General features: G+C 47.3%; 1 protein-coding gene across 1 annotated transcript in view; it reads left to right on the top strand.

Annotated features, from left to right (window-relative positions):
- Positions 1-18,717, top strand: part of LOC119433862 (uncharacterized) — a 29,442-nt gene that overhangs the window by 9,106 nt on the left and 1,619 nt on the right. Inside the window, 9 exon segments of the mRNA XM_037701136.2 lie at positions 1,064-1,144; positions 1,146-1,291; positions 4,284-4,548; positions 5,555-5,741; positions 7,180-7,437; positions 10,908-11,005; positions 13,130-13,352; positions 14,491-14,615; positions 15,839-17,524. Coding sequence (XP_037557064.1) covers positions 1,064-1,144; positions 1,146-1,291; positions 4,284-4,548; positions 5,555-5,741; positions 7,180-7,437; positions 10,908-11,005; positions 13,130-13,352; positions 14,491-14,615; positions 15,839-17,524 — 3,069 coding nt within the window.

The raw sequence follows: 18,717 nt of genomic DNA, 5'->3' as shown, positions 1-18,717 counted from the left end.
GCAGGCATTGCACCTGCACTGTAGGCTCGCGTTTACATGATTTCAGCATTGAGTCCATGGGGGGGGGGGGGGGGGTACGATGGTTATGGAGAGGATAGCCCTATCAAAATATGTCCAAAAGTATATAGCTCAAAACAAGTAAAATATAGTTCATAAACACAATGTCTAAAAATTATTGCTTATTGACTTGATTGTAGACTGACCTCGCAACATGCATGCACGCTCAGCTGCATGCGTGTTCTTGAGTCTTAAATGGCGCTTGAGGGAGCGGAGTTAAAGGCGTGGTTCGACGAGCAGGAGGGTGCAAGCTCGAGAGGAAAGGGCTCTGGAACGAGAAGTGAATAGAGATCAGTTGGAGCGCGAGACACGTGTGTTGCAGTTGCGTCTCAAGGTCGCGGAGGTGGAAAGGGCACGCAAGAGTACTTTTGGCATCGAGCTCTCGTGCTAGCTGATGGATGGAAATCAAAGCACTTTCGCAGCAGTGGGGCATCTTTTATTATGCCTAAACCATACCTGCAAACTTCATAAGCATGGCTGCAAACATACATACCTTCATTATGCCGCAAACTGTTGTGCATTCAAGGAGTGGTAACCGCCAGCGGGTGAATTGGCAACCTTGTGCTTGATGCATTGTTAGCTTTATATTTTTTGTTGTTTTTGCCTCTCCCCCCCCCCCCCTTCTCCCTGACAATGTTCCCAAATTATGAGGTCCCTAGTTTGGCAGGCATGCCAACAGCGTCGCAACGAACAGCTGATCTCAAAAATGCTACAAGATTGCTCATACTCTGCCCTCCAAGTGAGAGTAAAGTTAAGCAAAAGCTAAATTTATCATTTTTATTTCTCGCTGTCATGATGAAGCATAAGTAGAAAGGACAAGTTTTGGTTGAAGTGGGTGGCCTGGGTGCAGTTATGTTGTAACACTAGCTACGTAAGAGACCCAAGGAAGTTTGTGTGTGTATGTAATGCTGCACAAGGCTCTTCTCTGCATTTTTGCAGCGGGCACATGCTTATGATACACTAAAACTCTCTAACGATAACCGAATTGCATTCTGCCACGCCGCAGGTCCACTTCGAGAACAGGATTCTGCGAAAGTTCAACAGCGAGTTCGCCATCCGTGTGTCATTTAGGGATGACAACTTGGACAAAGCTGTCATTCACGCTCAATTTGCACTCGTCTCGTGACGATCTGCTCGATGCCGTAGTTGGAAGCTTCCTGCGTCGGGGAGTACGCGTTGGCACCAGGGAATTCAAATTCCTGGCACCGTCCACGAGTCAGCTTCGCGACCACGGGTACGGAGTGAGAAAAGCAGTTTGTGCTTGTTAGTAGTGGTAAAAACTCAATATAATGAATGCGTATATAATGTAGCGATGTTCGGATATTATAACAAATTCTTTTTTCTGTGTAAATGCTTTTTCTAAGTGTGATGGATCCCTCGAATTTCTATGCAAAAATTTTTAATTATGAATTCATAAATAAGACAAATTATTGGATATAACGAATGTTCAGATATAATGAAGGTATTTTGATGTCGATATTTAGGCAATAAAAATGTGGGTATTCCCAGTCAAAAAAAAATTGACTCCAATTAGCTTTCCTAATAGGAATCAACTGGGACCAATAGGAACCAATGCTTCCAACCTGTTACGATTGGGTCAGAGGAGAAACCAATTGGAGTTGCCAATTGAAATGAACTGGCCCAAATTGGAACCGATTGGAAAATCCAGAGTTCCAACTCGTTACAATTGAATCAAAGTGAAACCAATTGAGTCCGATTGGACTTGCCAATTGGAATCAACTGGGCCCATTGGGAAATATTTACCTCCATTTGGTTACGATTTGGTTAAGAGTCAGAGATGCAACCAATTGAGTACAATTGGACTTGCCAGTTTGAACCAGCTAGGCCCACCTTACATTCCCAACCGAGTCTAATTGGACTACCAATAGGAATAAACTAGCTAGAACGTAACCAACTGGGAACTAATACTTTGTGAACCCATTCAAGAAAACTGAATGAAATATAGCTATATATGCATGGGGGGGGGGGGGGGGGGGGGGGCAGTACTAAGGCTATAGCAAACCTGTTTCTGACAGCTGTAATCCTATTTAGGTTTGCTTTGTGGGGTATATATGTGTATTGGTATGGCCCATTTCAAATCAATTGGCACCCATTCGGTACAATTGGTCACTCCAACAAAAACCAATTGGTCACATTCCAGTTGGTTCAATTGGTCCTGTTATGTACTTATTTACGATAGGAAATTTTCCAGTTAGTACCAATTGGAAATTTCCCAATTGGAGTCTGTTGTTTTTTTTTTTTTTTTTTTTGACAGGGTTAGACAGGTAGAACAGGCACTAAAAGCCTCATTTTATGCACGATAATGACTAAAATAGGCACTAAAACTGTTTGCAAACCACATTCTATGTGTTGAATGTGTGTACCCCATTTTCATAAGAAAACTGACTTAGTGTTCACTTCTGAGGTCCGAAAGACAGCAACCACATAGCTCAAGCCATTTTTTTTTTTTTTGACAGGGTTAGACAGGTAGAACAGGCACTAAAAGCCTCATTTTATGCACGATAATGACTAAAATAGGCACTAAAACTGTTTGCAAACCACATTCTATGTGTTGAATGTGTGTACCCCATTTTCATAAGAAAACTGACTTAGTGTTCACTTCTGAGGTCCGAAAGGCAGCAACCACATAGCTCAAGCCATCGCTTCACATGGTTTTGCTGGGCACATTTTCAGCACTGTGCTGCTGAGCTCAGCATAGCACAGTGTGATCAGAGGTGCACTATGGGAAGAGCTTTTATTTTTTTTTTTTTTCTGGTGTGTAGTTGTGACCCTTTCCACATATCGCACAACATACAGCTGGTGTATGCTGTGTACAGTATGTGGCAAGGAGAAAATGCCTGTGTAGAGGGTAGCGAAGATGAGCGAGAAACCATGACGGTCGCAAAGTCTTTTATCAAACATTTGTAACTTTGCTGTTACAGCTTCATTGCAACAAAAAAATTTGTGGCTATGTTTGTAGACTGGTACACAGCTGCCAATCTGTACCAAATTTTATAGCCTAGAGTGGGCTTGGGGGCCCTTTAGGCATAGTGTTGAAGGACATTAGTCTGGGGCATGAAACTGGAGTTCTGTTTAGGCGAGGAACAACTGTCTCAATATATAAAAAAATTTGCTCAGGGTTAGTTGAGGGTCCTTTAACCATCATATTGAAGGCCCGTTGAGTGGCTGAGGCAGGCCTTTAGTCGGGCCTTTAGTCAGGCCTGACTGCTGTTTATGCGAGAAGCGCCGCTTTGGGTAAAACGTATGTATAGGAAATTGGTGTGGCGCAAGCTGTCAAAACAGCAGAGGCTTGCATTATAATTCATCAGTTGCTTGAAGCTAGGAAGTTTAGGAACATCTATGTGGTACTACTACTACCCTTTGTAGGGAATTACTGCACGACTGTAAAGAGACACCACGCAAGGAGACTTGTAGAAGCCGTGCGTCTTCCTGCGGGATATGTTATTGCTATTCAAGTAATTTCCAATAATGATCATAACCCTGATTAGCAGCTCAAGATGTCCTGTCGTATTCTTTTTCCTCCTGTTTCTCCCTTTCCAGTTTATTCTATGCGCAACACACAATGAATGTTAGTTGCAGGTCAGCGCTTCATCTGCACCCAGCCCGCACCATCACCCTCGGTCATGCTCTACTATCCATCATCCTGGCAGTACCACCATACTTGCAGCTCCCCTAGCCACTGGCACCAAATTTCTTTCTAGTAGTTCTAGTAGGATATTCTATGGCTGAAACATATTGGAGCTGTCTGTTTGAAAGATTCATGTCTTTTTTCATTCTTGTTGCCCGTCGTCATTGGCTTGGACGTGACTCTTATCTGCTATGCTTCTAGTATCGCGGTGATAGGCCACTCTGTGTGCTGCGTGATTAGAAAAGCATTAGCTGGACAGCTAGAGCATCTGCGGAAAAAAAAAAGCAGGGAAGAGATTGATGGAACTTGAGCTGTTACAATAATAAGTAACTGTACAATATAGTAAAGCTTTAACGAAGAAAAGATCAAGGAGAGAGAGAGGCAAAATGCTGGACTGTGATAGGTGTAGTCAAACCTTATTAGCTTAAGCAGGCTACCTGGCTCATTTTAAAGGGGATGCCCCCAAACATTGACATCAGCACAAAAAATGCCACGAAGTGTTGCAAAACACTTGCGATTTTCATACCTCTTCCTCTACAAGGAGAAAAGGCTTACAGCTATCATCATCATCATGCAGAACATGGATGTACGCGGCCGACGAGCAACAGAACAGCGCAGTGACGATCCGCGAGTGGATGGGCCAGTTTGAGGGCATCCCCAACGTGGCCAAGCGCTTGGCACGCATGGGCCAGTGCTTCTCCTCCACCGAGCAGGCTGTCCGTGTGCAGGCCAGCCAAGTGCAGGTTGTCCCCGACCTTGTGGGTGGCTGCCACCCAGTCAGCAAGAAACCCTACATTTTCTCGGACGGCGTTGGCATGATGTCCATGCCACTTGCCGAAGAGGTGAGTGGGGGGGGGGGGGGGGCATCGAAGATGCGTTCATGTCGCATCCATTGTCCAACACAGAGTGCACTGGAACTTTGCCACGCAGCAAAAAAAAAAAAGGAAGATAAAAGTGCTCATCACATTAACACTTTGATATTAAAAGAAGGCAGGGAAAGGAATGCAGCTAAAGCACATGTAGCACTCTTGTTAATGTTTCTTTATAAGTAATTTCATCATTATTGCTGCATCTCGGCAAATTTTGCTGTCTTAACGTCACAATAATGCCGATTCCAAGTTTATCATTTCTGCTTACTCTAGTATGAAATTCAAATATTGCATAACTCAATTCATTGCATTTTATTTGCGAGCTACTTCTGGCTGGCTATCTGAGCTAAAAGCTGTAAACAGCTTGACGAAGGACCAGGTAGCCACTACATAGCAGATACAGCAAAACATGTCGGATACAGAAAGGATCTGTACAGAACAAGGCCAATCTCAATACAATACTTGGTGCTTGGGTGGTCTGCTTGGGTGGTTCCTGGTACTGCACATGTGGGCTGGTGCACTGTACAAACACCTGCACAATCCAATAAGCCTTTGGCGAAGGGCACCAGCAGACCGAAGTCTTGAAGGAACAGGGAAAAAGCATTAGTTAGCTTTAGGAACATTAAGTCTTTGTATCTGTGTGCACTGGACTAACACCTGCAAAAACAGGCTAGTGTGAGGAGAGTTTCACTGGCAGACCCAAAATAAGCATTAAGGACTTTTAGGCAACAAGAAGGCTTTACACATAAGTGCACAGCATACCAGGTGAACCTATACAGGGTGTCCTAGCTATCGTGCTTCGTATTTTTAAAAAGTGCATATTGTTCACGGTTGAGTAGAGCAGACACCAGTAGTTTTTTGATGCTGACAAAACCTTGCCAAGTGCGACTGTTTTGCATGTGAGAAACATGTTGTGGAGTTTCTTCAACTTCGAAAATATATGCCTGTACTCTTCTAAGGGCGCAAAATGTGTGCACAGGTGTACGATGTGATGAAGCTGACAGACCGTCCGTCGGCCATGCAAATTCGGTATGCCGGATCCAAGGGCATGCTTTGCGTCAACCCCGCCCTGCCCAACGAGAAGCTGCTCTGCCTGCGGCCCAGCATGCAGAAGTTTCCCTGCACCAGCTCGGAGTACCTCGAAGTGGTCAAAGTCTCTGCACCTCGTATGTTGATTGATCAGATATGTATTCTTTTGGGCCTGTTGGTGAATCAATGAAGAAGCACAAACATGTTACCGAAGGAAGATTAGATAGATGGCACAATCGCTCATTGATATTTGTTAGTAGTGCTTCTCATGTCCATCTTTTCATGTCCTTCATGTCAATATTTGGTCTAATGAGTTTAAATGGCACAAAGCAACACTAATGTTATGAGACACCATAGCATTGGTGTCCTAGCATTGTACCATAGCATAGGTACCATAGATTGGCACCATGGCATTGGCACCCTAGATTAATATTGACTTCCTGGGGTCCTTAAACATGCGCCTAAAACACAAGCATCATGTGTGGCACGAACTCCTGTGTTCTTATTCAGGTTCGATTCAGATTATGATAGACTTAGAAATATCATTTACAGTTGAGGCACTAGGTACGTCACCTCATTGAGTCTGTACCTTGTGTAATTGGTGTTAATGTCCCTTAGACACAGAGCATTACATAGGCGCCAATTAATTCTGTCTTTTGAAACTTAAAGTTTACCACATCTTTTGAATCTTAGAATTGTGAGACGTGCACTGCCAATGAACAGATCAAAAATTTTCTTCCAGAGTTTTGCAACAATGCAAGCTCCATGCAAGAACTCCCTCTAGGGACTTCGGATAAGAGAGCACCAACCGTTTCATGTCTAGCATACTTTGAAAGCAATGAAAACATGAAAAATGTGAACACGCTACACGATGACATACTGATACCCAGACAGTGCCTGAATTGTGCCACACAGTGCCTCATCATGTCATCGACGTTGCACTGTCATAGTTGTGCCTTCGATGTGCCATCACTGCCTGTGATTTCGTCCAGTCGTAGTAAAAACATCTTTATTCGTACAATGGCCTCAAGTCTTGTGAGGGGATGGGAAAAATATTGCTTTCGTCTTTCGCAGCAGGCAGCCCAAACTGGCCTCCTGAATGCAAAAGAGGAGGGGGTGATAAGATGTGCCATTCAGCCATGTCTCTAGGCTATGTTCATCTGCAAGCTGACTTTGGCTTAGGTGGCATGACGATATCCGATATTTGCAGCAGTTGGGCAAGTCCATAGTAAGTTGTGTCCATGGGGCTCATCTTGATGGCATAGGGGGCAGCTAGTGGTAAATATGCTGGGTTCACTGAATCCAACTGCACTTTCATTTCCACTTTTCCGTGGCGCGAGGTGTTGAGCAACACCAAAGTGAAGCCTCGTCGTTGTCATGCCATTTTTCTGGTTCTTATGCTTTCCCCTGTCTTGTTCTTTTGCACCTTGTCAAACCATCGGACAGCATGCACTGAGGATATCATTTTGCAAACTGTCATGGGAATGTTGCACAAACATACTGCACTCTCGTACTACCCTGTTGTGCGCTCTATTGCTTTTTTTGAAGTGCTTTCATTATTTTCCTCTATTCCAGGCTCGGTGACGTTGAACCGACCCCTGATCACTATCCTGGAGCAGCTGGGAGTGCCGACGGACACATTTGTCCGTCTGCAAGAAAATATGATCCTACAATTCACAGACGCCCTCGTCGAGGAGTCTAGTGCCATTAACGTGCTGGCAGCATGGTCGAAGCTGCCACTGCCGTACGAAGACTTGTCCAAGGCTGGCTTTCAGCTCACGCTGGACCCCTTCTTTCGGTCGCTGCTTCTAGCAGTGTACCGAAATGCAGTCGGTAAGTAATCTTAAAATTTTCATGAGGTGCAATTGCAGAGTAGTACAGTGGAATCTTGATCTGATCACGGCTAATACAAATTTTCGGATGATACGAATTCTTCTGTGGTCCCGGCCGAGCCGCATTACTTTGCAACATGCTAGAGAACGGTTGTTACGAATTGATTTTCGACCCGTGTCGGTTGATACGAATAAAGGCCGCCCCACCGACGGCTGTGAAAGAGGACAACGCAGTCGCGCGCTTTCTCCCTTTCTCTTTTGGGTGCGGAGGCGAGGACGTGGTGCTGGACAGCGCGGAGGCCGCGACTGGGCGCGAAGAGTTCGAAGCGGTGGCGCTTTTGTGCTTCTGTGCTTTTCCTTTTGTGCTTTTCGTGGGGAAGCGTGGCCGCCGCAGTGAGCGAAGGTCCATGCGGTCTATCGTTTCAACGGAAACTGAGCGGCGTAAGCACAGCGCATACAAAGGTCGGGGCCGTGTTGAGATCGCTTTCAAGATGCGGTGCACACGACAGCACCGACAGCCGACTCGACGCAAAGTACAAGCACGCATTTGTTGGCAGAGTAAAAGCCGCCCTCCCTCCCGCGCTGCCTTCCCGCTTTGCTCCTGTTGCGTGGGAGATTGCGTCGCCAGTTACCCTTGCACCGGTTGGAAGATACGCATTTGGTGCCACAGCACAGTGTCGCCCCCCCCCCCTCCCTCCCATTGGTGCATTCAGAATCGCATTTGAAGCTACGATAATTGTGGAAACTGTGAAGATGTCTATGGTGGTTGGGTGGAAAAGCTGCAACAAATGTATATTCAATAAGGCACCTACGTGATTGCATGGTCAAGAAACCGCTAGTCCAAATACAGTAAAAGCTCGATGATACGAATCTCACGGGGTCAGGAAAAATATTCGCATTAGCCGAAATTCGTATCATCGAAACAATTAAAACTACTGTCGAGTCTCGATAATTCGAACTCGAAGGGGCCCGAAAATTTGTTCGAATTAAAAGGACGTATTTTTGAAGTATTCGTGCACCATAGCACGATGCACGAACGGTGCGAGTTGTGAAATATCGCGGCGCACAAGTGCATAGCAAGCGCGGGCCACGAAACTGCCCACGCCGGCTAACGGTCGCTTCCCGATAACGACAGAAAACAAAGCTTCAGGGAGCGAGCGGGCGGCGCCCGCACACGGTGCGCGCGGAGACCGTCGAAGGTGAGGGAGGAGGGCGGCAGGAAAGCGGATTTGGCGGTGGCCGCGTCAACTCGGCCGCTTCAGTGGCTCCCCTCCCCTCCCTCTCAAATCCCTCGTAGCTCTCACCTTCGACTCCCGTGCGCGCCCGCCGCCGTGCTGGCACCAGCTTATTTTAGCCGCCCCCTGAAGTTTCGTTTTCTGCCGTTATCGAGAAGCGAGCGTTTGCGGGCGTGACAGTTTCGTTGGCTGCGCCTCCGCCGCTGCTTCCCTCTGCGCTGCTGCCGCAGCGTGCAAGGTCAACATGTGACTAGAAAATAGAGAAGGGTTCACTGCCATTTTATCCGCGTGGCTGAGACGTCGGCACTATTGTGTGCTAGAATACGGTTGTCTAGAACACTCTAGTCGGCACGTACACGCATCTTCCGGCGCGATGCAGAAACGGCGACCTTGCAATTTGAGAGAGGGTGAAATTTCCGCCGTGGGATTTTTTTTCCCGTTCCTTCGCGCGGGGCATTGAGGGGTCTCTCCTGAGCTTTTGCGGTGTCGGAGCAATGCCGGTCGGAGGCGCCGCCGCGTGATTTGGCGCGCTGCTAAGAGCATTGTCGGTGCGCGGTATGTTCGAAATAAGCACGTTCGAATTCGCTTGCTTCGCGTTTACGTTGAACGAAAGCACGTTTTTCATGATAGTCTCGCTGTGCAACAATTGTGCTCAGTGTTGACGTTGCGAGGCCTAGCTCCTTAGCCAACTCCGTCCGCTTCCTCTTGGGATCCTCATCGACCTTTCGAAGAATGTCTAATTTATCTGTAAAGGAGAGTGCTTTCCGCTTGCGAGACATAGCTCCCTGCGACTAGGCAAAATGGCGCAAACACGAAGAACGCGGCCCGAAGCGCAGCAGCCACTCCATCTGACGGCTCGCAGAAAAGAAGTACAAAAGCACCAAAAGCGCCACCGCTTCAAACTCTTCGCGCCCAGTCGCGGAGTCCGCGCTGTCCGGCGCTGCGCCTCCGCACCAAAAGAGGAGAGAAAGCGCGTGACTGCGCGCTGTTCTCTTTCGCGGCCGTCGGTGGGGCGGCGTTTATTCGTATCAACCGACGCAGGCTGAAAATCGATTCGTAACAACCGTTCTCTAGCACGTTGGCAAAGTAATGGGGCTCGGCCGGGACCACAGAAAAATTCGTATCATCCGGAAATTCGTATTAGCCGTGATCGTATCATCGAGCTTTTACTGTATGTCGATTTGCCCTTTGCCGGATAATTCAAACTATAGTGACCCCTTTAGTGGCGACGTCAGTCTCTGTTGAGCTTGGGGGACAGTGTATGCACTGAGCACACGTCGTGTCACGTACCCACCGTGGTGGCTTGGTGGTTATGGTGTTGGGCTGCTAAGCACAAGGTCGCCTACTACGGCGTGCCTCATAATCAGATCGTAGTTTTGGCACGTAAAATCCCATAATTTTATTCTTATTTCCGGCCCTTAGGTTACAATGTTTGATTACAGTATTTACCCAATTCCGATGCGCGAAAATTGCCTGCGCGTTCACTTAGACATGAAACCATAAGCTTCTTTGCAATGTTGATATGCTTTGCCGCATACCAGGGATGTATTGCGGCAATGCTTTAGAAAACCGGCTGCCATTTTGCAATAATCTTTCTAGCTAAAAAATGTGTTGCGCATTGGATTTGTACTTTATTTTCTACGTTAGTTTGCGACTTTGGACACATGGAAAGTGGGTGCGTGTTTGATTCGGGGGCGTGTTAGAATCTGATAATTACTGCTAAGTGAATCGGCAGTGTGTTCCGGTTTTCCTGCAACTGATAACCTTATGGCCTTGTAGTGTGTCAAAGTGCTAGCTGCCTTGAGGGAAGAATCGAGGAAACTGGTGCATTCTCACTTTTATAATTTCTTGTTATGCGACATGAAGGAGGGGGGTAAGATTGGCAGTTATGCATGCATTCCATTCCTGAGTCAGTGGTGCAGGACTGGAATTGCACACACATGCCCTTGTTTTTACAAGTTGAAACACAGGCACATTGGCACAAAGAGGCATGCATACAGACATAGTGCATAGGCAGGAAACCGTAACCTGGGCAAGTTCATACATGCTTTTTAAAGATGACTGCATAGCCAACCTTGTGTGCCAGAACTGATTGTAAGCCCATCTTTGACATGTTCACATGACCACAGCACAGAATGTGCTGCTCTGTCTTGGAAGGAGGGAGGAAAGTTCAGATGTCGGGGGCTGATAGCTGCACACAAGATGAACAGTGCTCCTTTTGTTTGTGAATTTTCAGCTGGCCTTCGGTACAAGACTCGCATAGTTCTGCCCGTGGATCGTGCCCGCAACATGCTTGGAGTGGTTGACACTACAAACAAGCTCCGGTATGGCGAGGTGGGTAAGAATGCTAACCAGTGTGATATGAAAAAAGGCATTTGGTTTCCTTGTCAAGCAGACAGTTGACAAAAAATGTCAGTTTTGCAAAGTATTAGCGATGATGACTCCAGGTCGTGTTACCCACCTTAGTCGGATCTCAAGTAAATTCTGTCACCTACTGAGCCATGTTTTCAAGTGTCTTAGGCACTGGGCCATGGCCAGTTATGCACACGCACATATATAGTGTAGACCGCTTATAACATAAGTCGTCAGAGTCTCGAATGTCCACACTATAACCAAAACAACTATTTTATTGCGGTAGTGGACACTCCAGGCGCATTTCTACCATCGCTGTCACCGTGCTCAAAGTTTCGTATTCGCTTACTAAATAAATTAACAAGCATGGTGTCACGCGCGCACAAGCAAACATGAGCCTATCTTGCTCGTTGACCGCGGAAACGAACTGTCAAAACGCTCAAGTGACGAAGCGCAGCGAGCGAATTGACCTTCGTGCTAGCATGCCTCTCGCTTCAAAGCGGCAAAAACTCAACGCACCACGGACTTCCCCGTCGCAGATTGCTTTCAAGATAGGGCCAAGGCGATCGTATTGCCAAAGTGGATCGTCGCAGATTACGTCCTGCTTCGGTCCACTGAAACCGTTCCGCATTGCTTTGCTGGTGAAAATCCTCTCCTTCTGTTCGCGCCAGTCCCGCACGCAAGTTTCAGATGCTCCGAACGCCCGTGATGCAGCCCGATTTCCGTCTGTCTCCGCACACATGATCACTTTCCTTTTAAATGCGGCATCACGATGAACTCAGTACTTCATGCTGATAGAGCAGACGCAGAGAACGTGAAGACAGATGGTAGACTATTGCCTAAGCATGTGTACTGCAGCACATGGAGGAAGTTACGGTAGCTAGGCTCGAGAGTAGCTAGGCTCGATGCGCGTGCGAGGAGGCCATTTTAAAATGCCGACGGTAACCGATTCTAACGCGCGCGCAATTTTTGGACCTGCTTTATCGGGGGAAAAAAAAAAGTGCACGTTAGATTAGAGTAAATACAGTATTTGTGGCTTGAGGGGAGCGTTTGCCGTCTAGGTTGACTGCCGAACTTCCAGGCAGCCGCACTGTAACCGGTATTTCGTGTCCCGCAACAGCACTATAAGCGATACGCATATACATAGTGCTATGGGAAAATTAACGGGAGTCTGATAAGACCGTATTATATCCGGTCCTGCACTATAAGCGGTTATAAGTGGTCTATACTGTACAGGGGGTATCGCAGCTATCATGCAACCAACTGCATATTGTTCAGTCGAGAAGAGTAGCCACGAGTAATCTTTTGTTGATGCTGTTTAATTGAATAATTGTAATTGCAATGAGCATTATTTAATTATTCCCCTGAATGCTGTGCTGTCAATGAAGAATCTGTAGGAAATTGAAAGAAACTTAAGCTGGCATGTTTTCAGCTAGGTACTCTTTGCCCATTTATTTTTTGCAGCTTGTAAAGAAGGCCAGCGAATTATGAAGCATACTGTGTAACTAACCGCCCGCCCACATCAAAAAGCATAATGGTCCTCAAACGTTTAAGTTAGTACATAGTGGGCTATCTCTTCCACCAACTCCTATGTACTAACTTAAACGTTTTTTACAGGCTTTTTTTGTCGGCATCAAAAAACTGCTGGTGGCTGCTCTACTCAACCTGTGAACAATATACACTCTTTAAAAATATGAAGCACGATAGCTAGGACACCCTGTACAGGTTCACCTGGTATGCTGTGTGCTCATGTGTGAAGCCTTTTGTTCCCTAATGCTTATTGCTTAAGGCTTATTTCGTTAATGCTTATATTGGGTGTGCCAGTGCAACTCTCCTCACACTAGTCTGTTTTTGCAGGTGTTAGTCCAGTACACACAGATACAAAGTCTTACTGTTCCTAAAACTCCCTAATGCTTCTTTCTGTTCCTTCAAGACTAAAGTCTGCCTGTGCAACTCAGTCTCTGGCTATTTTGATTTTTTAACGTGTTTGTGCAATACAGAGTCGCAAAGCTTTATTGTTCCCTACAACTCGCTAATGGTTTTCCCTGTTCCTTCAAGACTTCGGTCTGCTGGTGCCCTTTGCCAAAAGCTTCTTGGATTGTGCAGGTGTTTGTACAGTGCACCGAGATCCGCAGCCCACATGTGCAGTACCAGGAGCCACCCAAGCGGACTGTCATCACGGGCACTGTCCTTGTCACCAAGTGCCCCTGCCTGCACCCGGGCGACGTGCGAAAGTTCACAGCCATTGACGTGCCAGAGCTGCACCACGTCATTGACTGCATCGTGTTTCCAGCACACGGACCCAGGCCACACCCCGACGAAATGGCTGGTAAGCCTTCATTTTGTGGCTACTCACAGTAATTTCCGCCTTACTTTTAGTACATTAGTGCCTGAAGGTGTTGCAAAATTAGTAAGCGAAAAAGAAAAACAAGCATGATGAATGGTTGATGACCATTTGGTTGCAGCAGACTAGCGGTTCTCGCTCTTGTATTCAGGAAGATGTCAATGTGCCGATGGATAAGCACGAGCGTCTTTGGCACATTCATGCCATTTCTGAATATGAGGGTCAAACTGGGTTACATGAAGCCCGGTGGCTCCGCAAACAGCATTTCGGGGTTCTTCAAGCTAGCCCCATCCCACATCCTCACTGGTTGCACCTAGAGCCATGCGACAAGCTATAAACAAGTCGTGTAACTACTGCTAAGATATACTTGTGAGCTGCTATCATTTACTGTTGACCTCGATGTAACGAACTTCAATAGTAACTAAATTCTCGAAGCGAAACGAAGCATTAAAACTTGTCCTTGGAACAACATGTGCATTGAATCTCAATGTAATGAAGCGTGTGGCAAATGAGCCTGTCTCCTTTTCTAGCCCGGTCATGGCAACTAGTGCATGGCTGTCTGTGCAGCTGAGCGCATATGTGGCCGGCGCGCTTCATCTTAGCGGTAATCTGCAGTGGGTGCCAAGGTTGGGCAAGTTGAGGTGGCCGTGGCTTCGTATGCGATGCCTTCATCTACGTTTAATGCTGGAGGTCGCATAATCTCTGGCGTTTCAGACTCGTTGAAGTCCCCTGTGCCTGCACTTTTTATGATAGCATCGTGTCATCCCACTGCAGGCGACACTATCAGCCGCAGCAGTGAAGTGAACACGCGCTACATAAAGCCAATGTGAAAATATTGTTTCGGTGAGGTGAAGAAGGGAACGATGGCTCTGAGGACAGCTTGACTGGGCTATTTTCAATGTCCCCTAATGTTCTGTATTCTGTATACTTACCGAACACCGTGTTCGGTGGTATGTGCTAAAAACTGAGCCCTACTGAGGGAGAGGGCTCAGACCATGGTCTCCCTTGTAAGCTGTGTGTTGATTTGGGATGTTGAACCCTACAATTTATTAAATCTCTGTTCGAAGTATCAGGGAGCTTTGTCCTCTGATAAGCATGGGTCTCTTCTTTTTCTGGCATGCAGGCTCAGACTTGGACGGGGATGAGTACATCGTCATTTGGGAGAAGTGTCTGTTTTTTGACGGACCAAACAGATCTCCCATGAACTTTTCGGACAGGAACCCGGAGCCGGACAACAAAGAAATCACGGCAAGTCTTATTCATGAATGAATTAAACCTTTATTTACGGAAGGGGGTGGCTGTATGGTCAGGATTAGGGGAGGTATGGAGGTTGGTGGGTGGGGTTATGTAGGCATTTGTACTATAGGTGCCAACGGCATTCTTATTCAAGTCTTCATTTAGATTCAACAGGCCTGCTTTTGTATTATACAGTCGAATCTCGTTAATTCGAACACACTTAATTCGAACTGCTGGTTTATTCGAACTGACGCTGTGGTCCCGTCAAAGTTATGTGTATTTCAATAAGCGAAAACGCACGACGGTTAATTCGAACATACCGCGGACCGACAGTGCTCTCAGCAGCGCGCCAAATAACGTGGCGGCGCCTCCGACACCGCCATAGAGCAAAAGCTTAGGAAACAGTCGAAGGGGAGGGAGCCGAGAGAGAGGGTGAGGGAAGCCACCAAGCTGAGTTGCAGGGCTTCCCTGCTGCCCTCCTCCCTCACCTTCAGACGCTCTGGCGCAAGTCGTCCGCTCACTGAAGTTTCATTTGCTGCCATTATAACTGAGCGTTGGCCGGCGTGGGCAGCTGCGAGCCGCGATATTTCAGGACTCGAACTTCTTTTAATTCGAACAAATTTCCAGGCCCCTTCGAGTTTGAATTATCGAGATTCGACCGTATTTTAAAGAATGTTTATTAATAATAATTCTTATTATTACATATTAACAACCTGCGTGAAAAGAAGTTTCACAATCTTGGACTACAGTTGCTTTCTTTATAAGCTTTTAGTTTGTTTTTATTCAGTTATTTGGCGTGTTAAGAACAGTGGCACTGCACTTGCTTTTTTTTTTTTTCTTAGTGTTAACACCTGATTATCCCTGTTATCACTTGGTGCAAGACATGCTTACAGTATCCGAAAATTCAATGTAACTCCCTTATTTTATAGCAAGGGCAGTCTTGTCAGTCTGTGCACATTGCATCTACGGTGAGACATGTATAGCATTGTATAGACATGTATAGACATGTATACTAGATAGCATTGCTCATCTATCTGGGCTAAAGTTTGGCTGATAAAAAGCTAGATTCTTAACTCTCTTTTACCAGTGTTTCTGGTTCTTTACTCTCACTACAAGAAAGTATGTAGGCTGCCTTGCATTTTGTACTTGCTGTTTTTTTAATTAACACAGAAGCCATCATTGAACCCTGCAGTAGCCTCTAACAAATTTGGACATCTTTTCGGTCTTCATTGCAGACTGATGACATGATAAAGTTTTTCTGCAATTACATCAAGAACGACTCCATCGGGATCCTGTCAAACGCCCACCTGGCATGGGCTGACCAGGAGCCGGGGGGAATTCACTCGCCAAGGTGTCTTGCCATCGCAGAGAAGATCAGCATCTGCCTTGACTTTGCCAAGAATGGTCAGACAGCCTTTCTGCGGCGTGACGAACGCCCCCTGCTTTACCCAGACTTCATGGAGAAAGGCAGCCACAAAACTACATACCGGTCGGACCGGGCGCTCGGGGTCCTGTACCGAACCTGCCGTTCCCTGGAAGCTGCTGTCGGCAGGCTCGGCCATCGGCATGTCGATCCAGGCCGGTGCCGTGCACTCGCCGTGCCAGGGTGGGAGAACTACAGAGAGTCGGCGATTCAAGCCCTCGCAGATTATAATTCAAACATTCGCCGAATTCTGAGCCAGTATGGAATTGGGTCGGAGGGTGAGGTGATGGCCTGCATGGTCAACACCTTCGACACCTACCACAATGCCCAATCAGACAAGCTAAACATGGAGGACCTTGTTGAGAAGATGACGAAGTTTTTGACGGAGACAACACGCAACATCTTCTATACTGATGTCCTAAAGGAAATGCATGACAACTGCATCAGTGATTCTGAGGAGCTGCGCAAACGGAAGCTTCGCAGAGCCTCTGCCTGGTACATGGTGACGTACGAGCCGAATGTGGAGAACACATTCTTCAGTTTTCCTTGGTGCATTGCCGATGTCCTGGTAGAAATTTTGCGCAGCTCAGATGCACAGTCCAGGGTGTGGTGCCCAAACATTCTACACTGGAAAATTGACCAGCTCGTCACTAACAATAGTGACTTTACAGAAGATGACGATCTGGATGCAGGTTGTGATTCATTTAGGACTGCCTTCAAAATCGTTGAGAAGTGGCTTAAAGATGAAACGCTTCTCGGTCGACATGAACCAGGTGCTTCAACCAAGCCTGGGCTGTGTTCGAACTGCCTGCTGGACATCTACACAGAGTTTCTTGGAAACAAAAATCTCGCCCCAGTGGGCAAGATTGTAATGAGGAGGAGGCATGCAATGATGCTGTCGGTGGCAGGGGTACCGAACTTGACTGAATCGACGGCTCAAGAGGCAATGGAAGAAGAATGTGCTGATCAAGAGGAACCCACCGAAAAGGCTGTTTCTCAAGCCTGGCAAATAGTGGACGGTTTCTTGGAGCCTCTTTTGTTAGACGATTCTGAAGATGAGACAAATGAGCCCAGGACGGAATACCAGAACAGACACGATGATCAGCAAGACCCAGAGGTCTCTCGTTCTCTGATGTTTCCTCTGCAACAGGCTTCGGACACGAGCAGCTCTGAGCCGGACACTTGTGAGGACCCCAGCGTCGGAACTCTGGTCGTCTCCTTCCTCCGGTGGTGTCTTGAGCAGCACCAGCTGCCCCGAGGAATGTGCCGTGTTGGTGCGTGCGCGGGCGGTGGCTACGAGTGCCAGACCCACAGGTTGCCGATGGTGGCGTTGCGGGCCTACAGTTCGTTGGCGGTGTCGCTGGACCCGTGCCACGTCTCTCTGCCCTGTGACCCCGCGTATCACGAGCCGCACCAAGAGGTTGTTGAGAGAGACCCCGTCCGGATCCAGATAGCCAATCCGGTGATGGATCAGATGCTGAAGGACAAGCTCCATGCGGTGAGAGGATGTATTTCACTACTTCACGCACTTTCCAAGGGCTATGTATCTATCTGTATCTAAACTGTTTTCTTGCCTACTTGTTCGTGGTTGGGCTGCTGTGCTGAGGTAATGGGGTTCGTAACCAACCGTCGGACTAGCTTGGGTCACTGAGCATGTGCCATTGTGCACACATGTGCCGCTCTTAAATGAACCTAGTTTCGCACCGATATGGGTCACTGTAGATGTGGGTAGGCACCAATGCTCGAAGAAACTCTTCGAAGAGGACTTGGAGCTCATAGGTGTGTGCCACTCTCCAATTAACGTTTTTGACACCAACTTGGGTAACCAGATAGGTGCTGCTGGGAATTTGCCGCTCTTCAATGACAAAGAAGATCCCTTAAATTTCTGATGCTGAGCGGAATCGAACCCATGTCACAAGGGTTGCTCAAGGACAGCAACCCAATATACATTAGTAGGCTGTGCCACGAATGCACTGGGTATGTGCCGCTTTCAATGAACCTCTCTCCAACATAGGTCGGCATACTCGGCAATTCTCGGCATACAATTCTCGGCGCCGGTGCACCGCGCTTCTCGGCAGTGAGACTAGATGGCGTAGCATGTCCAGGAAGTGCAAGAGAGGAGCCCGATTGTGGCACGCATGCTTCGCAGAGGTGGCACTTGATGGTGCCGAATGTTCTTTAAGGAAGTGTCAAAGAGGAATCCTGCAGAAGTACACGCCTCGTACGTAACTCGTTTTGACGGTGACGATATGTTGTCGCTATATCGATTCAGTGCTAATGCAATTGCCCTGGCGGCTTCTACTCTGCCAAAAAATGCTGTTCGCGCCTGTGCCGGCTGTCTGTGTTGTCGCGCGCACCATATCTTGAAAGCGATCTCCACACGGCTCTGACCTTTGTATGCGCTGTGCTTGCGCCGCTCAGTTTCCATTAAAGCGATAGACCTCGCGAACCTTCGCTCGCTACGGTGACTGTGCTTCCCCACGCCCGCGTTTTGACAGTGGTTGTCTGCGGTCATCGAGTCTATTCATGTTTGCTTGTGCGTGGTGTCTAATTCAGTTAGTAAGCGAATGTGTCAAGTTTATGCAGCCGATAATAAAACTACTATCCCTACTCCTTATAGCTCTCTACTAATTTGCTATCGCAATTGATGCTTCGCCTTTCGGGCGAAACTGAGACATTTAAAAAAAACTG

This window comes from Dermacentor silvarum, chromosome 11 (genome assembly GCF_013339745.2).
Source record: "Dermacentor silvarum isolate Dsil-2018 chromosome 11, BIME_Dsil_1.4, whole genome shotgun sequence".
NCBI lineage: Eukaryota > Metazoa > Arthropoda > Arachnida > Ixodida > Ixodidae > Dermacentor > Dermacentor silvarum.
This window is presented reverse-complemented; position numbering and strand designations above follow the sequence as displayed.